Source organism: Megascapheus bottae, chromosome 2 (assembly GCF_031878675.1).
Source record: "Megascapheus bottae isolate mThoBot1 chromosome 2, mThoBot2.hap1, whole genome shotgun sequence".
In the NCBI taxonomy this organism is placed as follows: domain Eukaryota; kingdom Metazoa; phylum Chordata; class Mammalia; order Rodentia; family Geomyidae; genus Megascapheus; species Megascapheus bottae.
Genome location: NC_143510.1, coordinates 4,336,445 through 4,350,639, shown reverse-complemented (window position 1 = coordinate 4,350,639; position 14,195 = coordinate 4,336,445). Strand labels below are relative to the sequence as shown.

General features: G+C 46.3%; 1 protein-coding gene and 1 pseudogene across 1 annotated transcript; both read left to right on the top strand.

Annotated features, from left to right (window-relative positions):
* Positions 1 to 2,323: 2,323 nt before the first annotated feature.
* Positions 2,324 to 3,782, top strand: LOC150066286 (golgin subfamily A member 2-like). The gene is made up of 2 exons (XM_090329000.1): positions 2,324 to 2,967; positions 3,050 to 3,782. Exons 1-2 carry the CDS (start codon positions 2,324 to 2,326, stop codon positions 3,780 to 3,782), a joined length of 1,377 nt encoding a protein of 458 aa, XP_090185126.1.
* Positions 3,783 to 12,467: 8,685 nt separating this feature from the next.
* On the top strand, positions 12,468 to 13,304 carry LOC150066285 (synapse differentiation-inducing gene protein 1-like; annotated as a pseudogene).
* The last annotated feature ends 891 nt before the right edge of the window (positions 13,305 to 14,195 follow it).

Sequence of the window (14,195 nt, the reverse complement as noted above, 5' to 3'; positions counted from 1 at the left end):
ACGCTCTATACTCCATATATTATATTTATTATATAAATATATATTTATATTATATGTGTAGATATACATATATATCTCCTCATGTAGCTATTCTATCTTACCCTTGCAATGTAGGTATTATAAGGGTTTATCTTATTGAGACATCAAGAAACATGTATCATATTTTAACCTAAAAATTACCAACTGATACCATTTTTCTCCTCTTTTTAACTGGCATTGGTAGCATTACTGTGCCACATTTAAAAAGTAATAAAAAGATGGTGAAGTTAATAGGACAAGTTGAAATATGAAAAAAGCCAACCCGTGAGTCAATCCTACAGAATGGTCAAAGGAAACGTACAGTCTGCTACAGATAAGAACACTCGTAAAGTTATGTTGCTGTTCCATGTGTCTCTTTAGATATCCAAGTGGAGCATCCATAAACAGATTTTCTAAACATTGGTAAGGAATGATATTGAAGGGAGGAAATGGGAACTGTAGGGAGACAGGGGTCAAAAGGCAGCTCATGACATGTGACAGATAACATATGGACAGTCATGGTGCTCCTTGCTCCTATAGTGCCTTAGGGTTCTGCCCACATGCTTCTTTCCATAATGCCTGAGGTGCCCACTCCACCAATGAAAAGAGCTAGGGCTGAGCATGTACAGGAAATCAAACAGGATCTTAGCCTCCCAGTCAACTAGAAACACAGGCAGTAGCCACTAAGGCCAATATATCACCTAGAAATCCCACTAACACAGAGCAAAGCAAAATTTTAAACATGAATCAGTATGTGTCTAAATGGTTCTGGGAGGGCACATGTCCCCATATATAACAAATGATTAGAGCCAGGAAGGGCTGAACTCCAGAGAATAGAATGAAATAACATAGGACATAAACTCACATGGGATGAGAAACTTCCAATTAAATTACCTCCCATAGGCATGTGAATTAGGACAAATGCAGAGAATTTAATCTAGTTATCAGTAGTTTACAGTTTATCCAATCAACCTGTCCTAGGAGAAAAGGCTCAGGAGGCGATGGAAAGCCATGAGTAAGGAGGGGATATAGCGAGTGAGGAGTAGGGAGCAGATTCACAGATACAAATGGAAGCTTCAAGGTATGCTGAGACATAAGAAAAAGTAGGTGAAAGTATATTACAAATGTTCTCCAGCACAAGGATTTTGCTTAACAAAGCTTAGGACAATCCATTCCTATCAACCAAACACCATAGACAGAAAAAAGGCCAGTCAGATTATACTGTATTCAAAGTACTTATGGATTCTATCTTGTATTTTTCAACTTATAATCAAACCCACACTAAAATATGCATTTCTTTATCACTTACTTGTGCTTACAAAGCCTTTTATGAAGGAATAAATTAAATTAATTGAATATCTAATACTGACAAACAGGACAGCCAGTAGTAATCCATAGTTATTAAGCATTTGAAATGTGGTCAGTACACAGATCTGCTGAGAAAAAAGCTTGAAGAGAGCAGAGTGGGGTAGATAAAGTTGACTTAAGATGACAACAGCACAAACACAAATTGGGTATTAGAAGGCCTTTGGTAATGCTTCAGTTCTCATTCACACCTGGAGGGGAAAACCCAAGAGAGAGGCAAGTTGTAGCCAATGTCTTCTCCTATGGAAATAGGACACACTAGCAAAGAAAAGACTCAGCTAGGAAGATAAATCAGGACTGAAAGAAGGGAAAAGAACAGATAGATTGCCAGGATCAGGAATTGTCAAAGAAGGATTGGGAGTGTTTGGGAAGAGGGAAGCCAGGAGACTGGATGTCAATTACTTTAAAGGAAATAAGATATGATAATATAGAGGCCAAGTTGTGAAATGAGAACATGAACTGATTGAGGTATGATGTCCCAATTCTGCAGCACAAGAGAGTCTAGGGCAGTGGCCTGAGAGTCACCTCTCAGACATTCAGTGATTGTAAGCATGGGAGAAGGTCATGGACATGAATAGACTCTGATACACTTGGGCAGATCCATACTGGATCTACAGTATGGGTGGGGATGGATAGAGGGGAGCAGGTAAAGCTCTCATTGGGCCTTTAGCATTTTGCCTGCATCACAAGACTCAGGCCACGCCTCTAGTTTTTCATGATTCTCTCTGACCAATGGGATGCAAGAATTGAGGCTCCACCCACATTCCATGTTGCCCAGTATCACTGAGATTCCCTCTATTAGCTCACATCACTACCGGACTTGAGGGAGGTAGAGGTGGTGAGTGGTGAGTGAGCGAATCGAGGTAACATTGCAGATAGAGTTGGAGGTAGACAGAGTTATTGGTGATTGTGAGAAGTGAGTGGAGTTTAGAGCCTGAGAATGTGGCCCCCACACCTTCGCCATCCCTGTGCTGGGATGTCTGAGCAGACAAGAAGAAAAAAGGTAGCTGCAGGAAGGAAAATACTGCAGGAATACCAGCAGAGAAATCATCCTGATAGACCTGCAGCATCCAAGAACAAGAAGAACACTAGAGAGGGAGGTAAACCCAAGACAAACACCTCTGGGGACTGTCCTGTACTCAAGGGGGCAGCCCAAGACCACGCATGCCCTGAGCTTCCCCCTCCAATGGACAATGTCACAGCTGCTAGGGGCAAGGGGGTCACAGGTCACAGTCACACCGAGGACCTGGAAAGGCAATGCCAGCACCTGGTGCTTGCCCTGGACTCCAGCACAACACACATCCAGCAGCTGTACAGTGACATCCAACAAATGAAACAGGAGAAGGAAGACCTGCAGGATCAACAGAGGGAGAACCAGAAGATGGTCTGTGTGCAGGAAGCTCTGAGAGCAGAGCTGGAGCAGCAGAAGCTGTGCATACAGATGCTGAGCTCAGAGAAATGGGATTTGCAGTCTGCTCTGGCACACATGCAGCAGGTGGCCAGCGAAAGATCTTTGGAACAGGAAAGTCTCAACAGCAGCCTGCAGGCTGCAGAGCAGCGCGTGGCAGAGCTAGAGATGACCTCGTCTGCAGACTGCACCAAGCAGATGGAGGCCGAGCAGAACAACATAGAGCTCCTGAAAGCCCTGAACCGTGTGAAGCTGCAGCTCCAGGGGAAGGCAAGACTCTGAAGGTCTGGAGGATGAGAACACAGAGCTACAGGAGAGGCTGGAAGCTCTCCTGACTGAGAAGGCCGCCATGAAGATCCAAGTGCACGAGGGCCAGCAGGCACTAGAGGAGCGGGCAGCATTGGAAAGTCAACTCAACCACATGAGAGACATGGTGAGAGCATTGCAGCTGGAGAGAGACACCTTTGCAGAGGACCTGAGGGTGGAGAGGTGCACGGGGCAGGAGAAGGTCCAGCAGCTGGCAGAACAGGTGAGCCAGCTGAGAGAGGAGAAGGAGCAGGGGCTGGGGCAGGTGGGGGAGCTGGAGAGCAGGCTGGTGGAGCTGAGAAAGCAGCTGTCAGAGCTGCAACCCCCGCAGCCCCCCACAGGCCCATGTGAGGCTGAGCAGCAGCTCCAGGCCCAGGCCCTGCAGTGGCAGCAGGAGCTCAAGACCGTGCAGGAGCAGCTTCACAAGCACATGGAGGAGAACCACAGCCTTGGTCTCCAGCACCTGGAGCAGCAGCAGCGGCTGTGGATTCTGGAGAAGGCTGAGGAGTGGGATCAACATGCCGAGGATCTTTGCAAGATCCTGGAGACGATGGAAAAGGAGCACGAGACCATGAGATGCACCCTGGTGCTCAACCGAGAGCTCAAGGAGCAGCTGGGCCAGCTGCAGGATGGCTTGCAGACGCTGAGCACTGAGAAGGGGGAGCTGGCCAGCCTCCTGCACTAAGAGCAGCAGGAGAAGACAACCCTGCAGGAGAAGCTGGCCAAGCTGGAGAAGTTGGGAGAAGACAAAGAGATGGTTGAGTTGCAGAGCCAAGTGGCTGAGGATCTGCAGGATCTACATGACAAGTACCTGGCCCAGATGCAGGAGCTCATAGCCACGAGGGAACAGCACAGGGCCTCCAGCCAGCAGCTGAGCTCCGAGAAGGAGGCCCTGCAGCAGCACCTGCTGAGGCAGACCCACCTGCTGGAGCAGCTGCAGCAGGAGCAGGTGCAGAGCAAGATGCTGGCCCAGATGGAGAGGGACAAGTTCCAAGACACCCTGCAGTGCCTGGAAGCCAGGAGACATGAGAATGTGCAGCTGCAGGCCCAGCTGAGCTCCCTGGCTTTTCCCAGGGAAGGAGGAGGCCTGCGCAGAGAAGAAGACAAGGGTGAAGAAGCAACTGACCCTGATGGGACTGTCCCCGAGGACATGGACAACCCCCAAAGCATGTGTGATTTTTACGAGGAAGCACTGTCCATTGCAGAGTGCAAGAAGGCGAGGCTCAGCCAGCAGCTGCAGGAGCAGCAGGCCCGCTGTGGTTGCCTGAGTCAGCTGGCAGCCCAGTGGCAGAGAAAGCAGGAGGGCCAGGCCCCCTTCACCAAGGGCTGGATCCATGGCTTGTTTGGGAAGAGGAAGCAGGACGCGCAGGGGCCCAAGAAGCTGAAGATCTGGTTCCCTGAACACCTGGCCGCCCAGGTGGACGGCCAGACTGCAATGGATGACCTCCAGCGTCACTGCAGCCAGCTAACACAGCATGTGAGCGCCCTGGAAGAGACCATCGTTTCCTACAAAGAGCAGATGGGAATCCTGGAGAAGCTGTGTCAGGAAAAAGACGAGTGTGTCAGCCAGCTGTCCCAGGAGAAGAGGAAGAAGAAGAAGGAGCTGCTGCTGTGCCTTGCAGGGGAGGGCACAGTGTGCCAGGACAAGATGCCAGCAGCCAACCAGGCCGCTGCTTCCCAGGCCCCCTCAGACCTCTCAGGGCCCCTGAAGATGGAAGTCAGGGAGGTCCAGCAAGAGTTGGAAGGCGTGTGTCTTGAAGAAAACTTGGTGCCTGTGCCTGGAGAGGCTGGGGCCCCTGGACCCTGGGAAAACCCCACTGCAGAGCCTCCTGTCCAGCTGCTGCCTGCTGTGCAAGCCCACGGAGACCCCGCAGGCTTGGGCCAAGTGTCCTGCCTCCATTTCTCCTACAAGGCTGAAGCAAAGGATGTGTTTGACATAATCATCATCTAAATACTGCAAAAGATACTTTGGGCATGAGAGTTTAATTTAATGGACTGGTCAGGAAAGGAGATTTGACTGCAAGTCAGATAGAGCAGAGGGTGCTGGGAGGTGTCCATATCAAGGCAGGTCTTAAGACTGTATGGGTTCCAGGGAACAGGCCCAGGTCAGGGTTATTACAAGAGGTCAATCCTTTACAAAGGTAGCTGGGAGCAATCACCTTGCTTCATATCAATATTGGATAACACTAATTATTGGAATGGTTTATACTGTGGTAATATCTTGACTTCAAACTGTGATATTATCTATTTTTCATAAAACTTTTACATGACAGTATTATATACATGATTTTAATCATTTAATATAATAAGTTGGTACATTTACTGTATAGTTAGGCACATTTTCATAATGTACTAAACTATAAGAGCAATGGAAATAGTCTTGTTTGAATATTAAAATGCATGAGAAAGTTGCTGAGATGACCAAATAGTAAAAAGTGTAAGAGAGAGAGTGAGTGAGAGAGAGAGAGAGAGAGAGAGAGAGAGAGAGAGAGAGAGAGAGAGAGAGAGAGACAAAGTTCTTAACGGTACATATTTAGAGAACTGACAAACTATGAGTTTAAAAATTATAGATGTGCTGTAATTGAAAACACTTTCCAAATTGTTTACAGAATTGTAATCCTAAATGAAAAATACAGAATTTTAGAAGTCCTATAGAATATCACATATGTCAGTGTTTTTAGTGAACCATACAGCAATATGTTCTATATTATTTCTTGAATAAATAATATTTTCTCATGCTTTTCTTTTTAATTTTCTGAGTTTACTACATTTATAATTACACATTATACCAGCAACAATGTATTTTGTTGTTTGAATATTAAAATGCCACACTGGGGTTATTGAGATGAGTAATTAGCAAAAACTGTAGAAAAGAAAAAAAGGTTCTTAACATTGAGTATTTGTGAAAGATAAATATTATGAGTAGAAAATGAACTCTTATCAAATGGAGTAAAGAACTGTAATATGAAAAGAATATGTAATTATGGATTTTTAAAGTATTATATATCTCAACATTTTTCAGTGAAACATACTGTAATGATTCTCTTTTTTTTTTTTTTTTTTTTGCCAGTCCTGGGCTTAAGCTTGAGCTCAGAGCTTGAGCATTGTCCTTGTACTTTCTCAAGGCTAGAAGCTTTACCATTGAGCCTCAGCATCACTTCTGGTTTTTTTTTTTCTATGTATGTGGTACTGAGGAATCAAACCTGGGCCTTCATGCATGCTAGGAAAGCCCTCTGCCACTAGGCCAAACTCCCAGCCCTGTAACAATTATTTCTTGAATAAAATATTCACTCTAGTTTCTCCTGTTTTCATCTTCCTGATTAAAGCACATAAAAATTGAAAGTTATTTCTGGAACCCATTTTGTCACTTACAGGGTCTCTTTGTGGACAATTCTGCTTTTTCCTGTTGCCTCCGGACTCCAGAAATTATGTATATATATTCAATAACAGGCTCCTGAAAGAGTTTGAATCAAGTCACACTTAACATCAGAATGAAACTGATCAGGACTGTTTTTTCTAGCTCTTTGCAAGCTCTCAAATACATAGTCACAGTAGCCTGCTGAAGTTACAATGGCCCCCCACACCCTCTTTTTTGGTTCTGTGGAGCCCTGAGAATTAATTGCTGAATACTGTATTTTCCTGAGATGTGACTGAGACAAGAACTTTAGAAGGGTGCTATTCAGTCCTATTTGGGCAGGTACTGGAATCTTGACCTCCCTGGGCCTTTTTGCCTCCACTTTCAGCTTTTTGCTAGCTATTTGGAGACAAGTGTCTGTTGGATTGGGTCACCATGGCTGGTTTTGATCTGACACCCTCAGGTCTCAACTTGCTGAGTAGGCAGACTTACAAGTATGAGCTTCTGGCTCCTGACAGTGGAAACTGAACATTGTCAGAAGCGGCAGATGAAGCTGGGCACACCTTTTAGGATCAAGGTTCAAAGCCAACCTGGGCACAAAAGGACCTGAGACTCTTATCTCCAATTAATCTCTAGAAAACAGGAAGTAGGGCTTGGTTCAGGGTAGGGATGTAGCTAGCCTTGAGCATAAGTGCTCAGGGACAGCACCCAGGAGGAGTTCAAGGCCCAAGACCCACAAAAAAAAGTGGGAGATGAGAGAGGAAGCAAAAGAGAAGATACATAATACATCATCTATGGTTACTTCACAATTTAAAATCATTTTAACCAAATGTCTTATACTTTTAACCTTAGTAAATCAGGAGGCTAGAACCTGAAGATTGGATTTCAAAGCAAGTATAAGCAGAAAAGTCCTTGGGATATATATCTCCAACTAGCCACCAGAAAATATTAAATAGAGCTGTAGCTCAAGTGGTAAAATGATAGGCTTGAGTTTAAAGGAAAAAAAAAAACCTCTAGAACATTGGTGAGGCCTGAGTTCAAGTCCCATGACAGGCACACATCCGTAACAAATAAATCATTTAAAAATATTTTCACATGTGCTGGGAGCATGCCCTAGTGGTAGAGTGCTTGCCTAGCATGCCTGAAGCTCTGGGTTCGATTCCTCAGTACCACATACACAGAAAAAGATAGAAATGGCACTGTGACTCAAGTGGCAGAGCACTAGCCTTGAGCAAAACTTGTCCAAGGACAGTGCACAGGCCCTGAGTTTAAGACCCAGAACTGGCAAAATAAAGTTATATATATATATATATATATATATATATATATATATATATATATATATATATATATAGAGAGAGAGAGAGAGAGAGAGAGAGAGAGAGAGAGAGAGAGATTGTTTTACATATATACAATACATATTCATGAAAAATTGCCACTGAAGCTGGGCCACGGTGGCTCATACCTGAAATCCTAGCTACTCAGGAGGCTGAGATCTGAGGATTTCAGTTCAAAGTCAGCCCAGGCAGGAAAGTCTATGAGACTCTTATTTCCAGTTAACTACCAGAAAACCAGAAGAGTTGCTGTAGCTCAAATTGGTAGAGTACTGGCCTTGAGCTGAAGAGCTCAGGGTCAGTGTCCTGGCCCAGAGGTAAAGCCCTACAACTGATCGAAAGTAAAAATGTTTCTACTGAGCGAATAAAATGCAGAAGCTCAACTAACTCAAGCACTGTTCGGGTTGTTTTAGGATTTTCAGCACAGATGGAGTTTGTCTAGTGTTGCATTCTTTTTTGGTGGTTCAGTATGATTTGAACATTTTATCTAAGTGGCTAAAGAGCTTAGGTCTAAATAAGACTGCCACCAGTAGAAAGTATTAAGACCCAAGTTAGTGTAAGCACCAGCTTGGAATACCACAGGGACACACAGAAAGAAAAGACTGTCAGCCACAGCTGACAGGATAGTTTTCCTGGGATAGAGACTAGCAACTCGCTCTCCAGAATTGAGGACAGTTATATATACCATGGAGACTGAAGGCAAGAGAAGGGGACTGGAGCAGGAAATCTTTGTAGTCGCAGCTGGACACTGAAGAGAGCAGACAGCCAGGGCAGGACATTCTATTGCCAACGTGTAGCCAGGAAAAACATTCTATATCTTGAATGTAGCTGGGACAATACATATTTCGCAGCTAGACACTAGACATAGTGTGTGACCGGAAATGGGCACCCAGATTAAGGCAGCAGCATGTTGCTGTTGCAGTTGGGGCTGGGGATACATGCAGTTTTGGTGGGAATGGGCAACTGGGGCCGGGACTGGCTGATGGATGACCCAAGATGAAAGCTGTCAACACAGAATGGGGGTAAATATGCCTACACTTTGGAAAGAATATTCTCTCAAAAAACTGGTTAACACCTATGTCCATGCAGAAATATTCATTGCTTTCAACAGTCCTTGCAGTAAGTAGAAAAACAAAGTATTGTGTTTAATGTAGAAGTCGAATGCAACATTTCTTTCATGAGATATAAGAGATGTAGATCAACTGTACACCAAAAGGGTAGAAGTACAATGCCTTTCAGCTGCTACAGGATGAGATGCAGATCAAATCATTTTCCACGGTGGGTTTGTGACAATGCATTGTGATCATGATTAGAGAGGGGAGTGTCTTCCCTGTGAGGAGGTGGTGAGCTTGACCTTTCCTTGTTTTGCCTCTGAGGAAATAAAACCTCGGGGATTCCCTATAAAGCAGGATCTTACAATGGAGTCTTGGCAAAGTGAGATTAGAACCCACAATTATAATTCTGTTTCTAGAATTTGCTGCTTTTCTGGAACTTGTTAACACAGGTTTTTCTAAAAATGCAGAATTTTTTTGTTTGTTTGTTTGTTTGTTTTTTGGTTCTGGGGCTTGAGCTCAGGTCCTGGGCACCATATTTGATCTCTTTTGGCAAGGCTAGTGCTCTGCCACTTTGAGCCCCAGCACCACTTCTGATTTTTGGGTGGTTGATTAGAGATAAGAGTCTCCTGGAGATCTTTGAACCTCGATCTTCAGATCTCAGCCTCCTGAACAGCTAGGGAGCACAAGCTCCAGGCTTAAAACAGCATTTCAGTGGCCCATGAGTATTTCCAGTCTTCTTCCATAACTTTCATTTGGCGATCCTGTGGTTTTGACCTCAGCACATCCAAGTCACTTGCCAGTTTGGATGGTACCTACCCCAGGGAGGAAGAAGAAGGAGCCGGGCTGGGCAGGCTGGCGGGTGTGCAGAGGGTGCTCCAGGTGGGCCGCTGGAGCCAGCCGCACCTGCTGCCGGCCCAGCCCGGGAAGTGGTGGAAGAAGCTCCAGCTTCTGCCCGGGAGAAGTGGCTGCTGCTGTGAAAGGACGCCCCAAGTGTGGCAGCTGATGGCGACAGTGACTCCCCATCTGTTGGTGGAGACCAAGGAGCGCAACCTGACCCAGTTTAACACGTGGACCAGGCGCACGCCCACTCACGACAGCTGAAGATGGAACTGGGGGAATTGTGTGTACTGTAAGAGCACGAGTTTTCGTCACCAAAACATTAGGAAAACCCTTAAACCACGCACTTTCTTCACAGGTGAAATATAGCAGGCTGGGGACAGGAATTGGCCAGTCCAGCTAGATCCGCTCATGGAAAGTTTTTACTCTTTTAGGTTTTTCTTTGAGGAGACAGATTTGTTGGTCTGGGTAGGAGATGTCAGTGTGTTGCTTGAGGAGGTCTTGAGGAGCTGTGAGGACAGATGTGAGCCACCACGTGAACACGGAAGATTATGGCTGCTGTGCATCCCTGCTCTCAGTTCTTTCTCCCAACAGGTCGTCCTGCTGCTACCTGCAGCTGCCTGCTGATCTGCTCAGACAGAGTGAGGATCAAACATACCATGCCAACTGAGAGCTGGTGCTCACGCCTGTGATCCCAGCTACTCTGGAGACAGAGATCAGAGAACTGTGGTTTGAAGCCAGCTCAAGCAGGAAAGGGAAACTTTTATGTGCAATAAACCACGAAAAAATCCAGAAGTGGAGCTGGGAATGAAATGGTAGAGAGCGAACCTTGTTCAAAAAGCTCAAGGATGACATCTGGGCCCTAAGTTAAAAAACCATAATCTCCACACACACACACACACACACACACACACACACACACACACACACACAAATTGCACCTAGAGCCTCTCAGTGTGCTAGAGAAATTCTCCACCACTGACTCACAAACAGCCCCCACACTGAAAATCTAAATGCTGTGTGTGTCTGTACACAGGAGGACTAGTGTAAAATAAAACAAAGTTAAAACAGAGGTATGCAAAATCATGCCTATATTATCCAACTAAAAATCAGAAAGTAAGCCTTCAATCCTAGCTGTTTGAGAGACAGAGATCAGAAAGATTTAGATTCAAGGCCAGCTGGAAGAAAAATAGTTCACAAAAGGGCAAGGAGTCTGGCCTAGTGGTAGAGTGCTTGCCTAGCAGTCACAAAGACCCGGGTTTGTTTCCTTGGTGCCACACATACATAGAAAAAGCTGGAAATAGTGGTGTGCCTCAAGTGGTAGTGCTCTAGCCTTGAAAAGGTCCAAGGACTGTGCTTAGGCCCTGAGTTCAAGGCCAAGGACTGGCAAAATCAATAGTTCAGACATGCCCATACATTCAATGCACGGCATGTTGGGGCATTCCTGCCATTCTACCTTTGTGAGAAATGTAGCAGTATGGCAGTCCTGGCAGCCGAGGCATAACTCAAGAAAGTAATTACAGAGAAAAGGGCTGGAGGTATGGTTCAAGACATAGAGTGCCTGCCTAGCAATTTGACAGTCCTGAGTGAAACTCAAATACTGAAAAAGAAGAGAACAAAAAAGAAAAAGAAAATAAAGAGAAACTATAAAGCAATCCATTAAAAATCCCTGTGGTTTCAAAGATGGAGCTTATTCAATTACATTTGAATATAATTTAGCTAGATATTTTTTAGAGACATAAATTTCTATATATCTTTGTGTAAAAAGAATTTGTTGGCATTATTGTTGGTTTGGGGGCGTGAACTTGGGACCCGGGCTCTGTACCTGAGCATCTTTTGCTCAAGGCTAGTGCTCTACCACTTGAGCCACAGTGGTACTTCAGTTTTCAAGTGCTTAGGAGGAGATAAGAGTCTTACTTGGAATTTGCAACACAGCCTGGCTTTGAACTGTGATCCTCAGATCTCAGCCTCCTGAGTAGCTAGGATTACAGAAATGACCCACGAACGTGGCTTGGTTGACATATTTTTAAGCTCTTATTAAAAGAAGAATTTTTTTTCCAGACCTGGGCTCTTGAGCTCAGGGCCAGAGCACCATCCTTGGACTTTCTCAAGGTTAGAACTCTACCACTTGAGCCTCAGCACCACTTCCAGCTTTTTTCTAGGTATATGGCACCAAGTAATCAAACTCAGTCTTCATGCATGCTAGGCAAGCACTCTACCACTAGGCCAAACTCCCAGCCCCAAGAAGAAACATTTTCTAAGTAAAGATTAGAAACAATTTTATTTAATTTTCAGAAAAATTTGATATCAAATCTAGTGAGACAAAATCTGGTAATACAACATTTTTATAAAATCTAGTAATACAGTACAAAAATGTGCTCTGAATGCTCAAGAATTTCTTTACAGGAAACTTAATACTTTATAAAAAAAAACCGACTCTGGACTCCCCGCCGCCCTCCTGGCTGCCACTACTGCCTGGGGCTCCAGTATGCAAGGGGCAGCAGGGGGGGGGCAACACTGGGCAAGGAGTGGTGTGGGGAGAAGAGCAGAGCGGGGCGGAGGGGAGGAAAGGGGAGGGCAGGGAAGGAGAGAGCGGGGGAGCTGAGGAGCCTAGGCCTGAGCCGCACAGCCCTGCGCCCCGCATGCCCGCTAGATCTGGAGACGCGCGGGTGGCCGCTGGAGCGCACCAGCCGGGTCACCTTGTCTGAAAGGGACATGGATATCATGAGACAAGTGTGAACTGTGAGTCCAGCTGGCCAACCTGACACCCTGTGCAGAGGGCGACTACCATGGATGGCATCATTGAACAGAAGAACGTGCTGGTGCATAGTAAGATCAGTGACGCTGGCAAGAGGAATGGCCTGATTAACACCAGAAACTTCATGGCTGAGAGCAAAGATGGCCTGGTATCTGTTTACCCAGCGCCCCAGTACCAGAGCCATCGAGTGATGGCCAGTGGAGCACCAAGTAGCCTGGATGGCAGCAGGAAGGAGCCCGTGCAGCAGGTGCTGGACCCCAACACCCTGCAGCAGTCGATGGAATCCCACTATCGTCCCAACATCATCCTCTATTCAGAGGGTGTGCCGCACTCCTGGGGAGATGGTGTGGTGCTGACTGCTGTGAGAGTACCTTCATCGAGGACCGGTCACCTACCAAAGACAGCCTGGAGTATCCTGACGGGAAGTTCATCAACCTCTCGGGTGATGACATTAAAATCCACACCCTGTCCTATGATGTGGAGGAGGAGGAAGAGTTACAGGAGTTGGAGAGTGACTACTCAAGTGACACTGAGAGCGAAGACAACTTCCTTATGATGCCCCCTCGAGACCACCTGGGACTCAGTGTCTTCTCCATGCTCTGCTGCTTCTGGCCTTTGGGCATCGCAGCCTTCTACTTGTCCCATGAGGCTGGATGGTATCTCATCCCCTCCCATTGATGTCTCCAGCTGTTGCTGAGATGAGACGCACAATCACAAAGCTGTGGCCTAGGGAGACTTCCATCAGGCCAGCACCAGCTCCCGGCGGGCCCTGGTCCTGGCTGTGCTCTCCATCACCATCGGAACTGGCATCTATGTGGGCGTGGCTGTTGCCCTCATCGCCTACCTCTCCAAGAACAACCATCTATGAGCTTCCTGCCGGCAGGCATGGAGGGGAAGAAACCCAGACCAGATCTGTGGGAACAAGAGAAGGTAGAGCTGGCCAAGGGTAGACACACCTGTGTGATACTCTATAGTACAAGTGATTGCAAAACGACTCCATGATGCCCTGGAATTTTCTACCCCTGGATTCCTCCTTGTTTTTATCCTTCCATTGCATTTTCACAGCACAGTTAGAGCACCAGGCAGATGGTCACTGCTAACTCTTCCAAATGGGAGTCCCAAAGATTCCCCAGCCCAAAAGGCTGTCTCTGGATGAATTCTGGGGAACTGAATGACAATGCAGCGATCTCTGCAGCCTGCCAGCCTGGAATGCCACCGCATTAGCAATACACAAACAGTAAAAATTTTAAAAAGTGTTTATTTTTTAGGGAATATGGTGCACTAGGCAGAGGTAGGCAGAGGGCAGGGGACACGTCACTTTGCTGTCTGTGGCCCACTTGACTCATCTGCGTCCCTGCCTTTACATGATTTCTTTGCCAGAAGCAAATGGGGCTGAAAAGAACATGACAGAACATCTAGAACATCTGCAGATAGGGTCCAGCCTGGAGAAGGCAAAGCCAGAATAATATGGAATCTATCCCCAGACCCCGTTCCTTCCCATCACCGCCATGCTGTTACAGCCAAGACTGGCAGACCACGCTCATGCAGCAGCTACCAAGGCAACTCACACTCTCGGGGTCAGGTGTGAGGCAAGCTATCTACAACCTTTTCTGCAAAGTCTGAAGAAAGAGAGAGAGAGAGAGAGAGAGAGAGAGAGAGAGAGAGAGAGAGACAGAGAGACAGAGAGAGACAGAGACAGAGACAGAGAGAGACAGAGAGTGAGTTTAGTGCTTGCTGGGGAACTTGAAGTAAAGGAGCT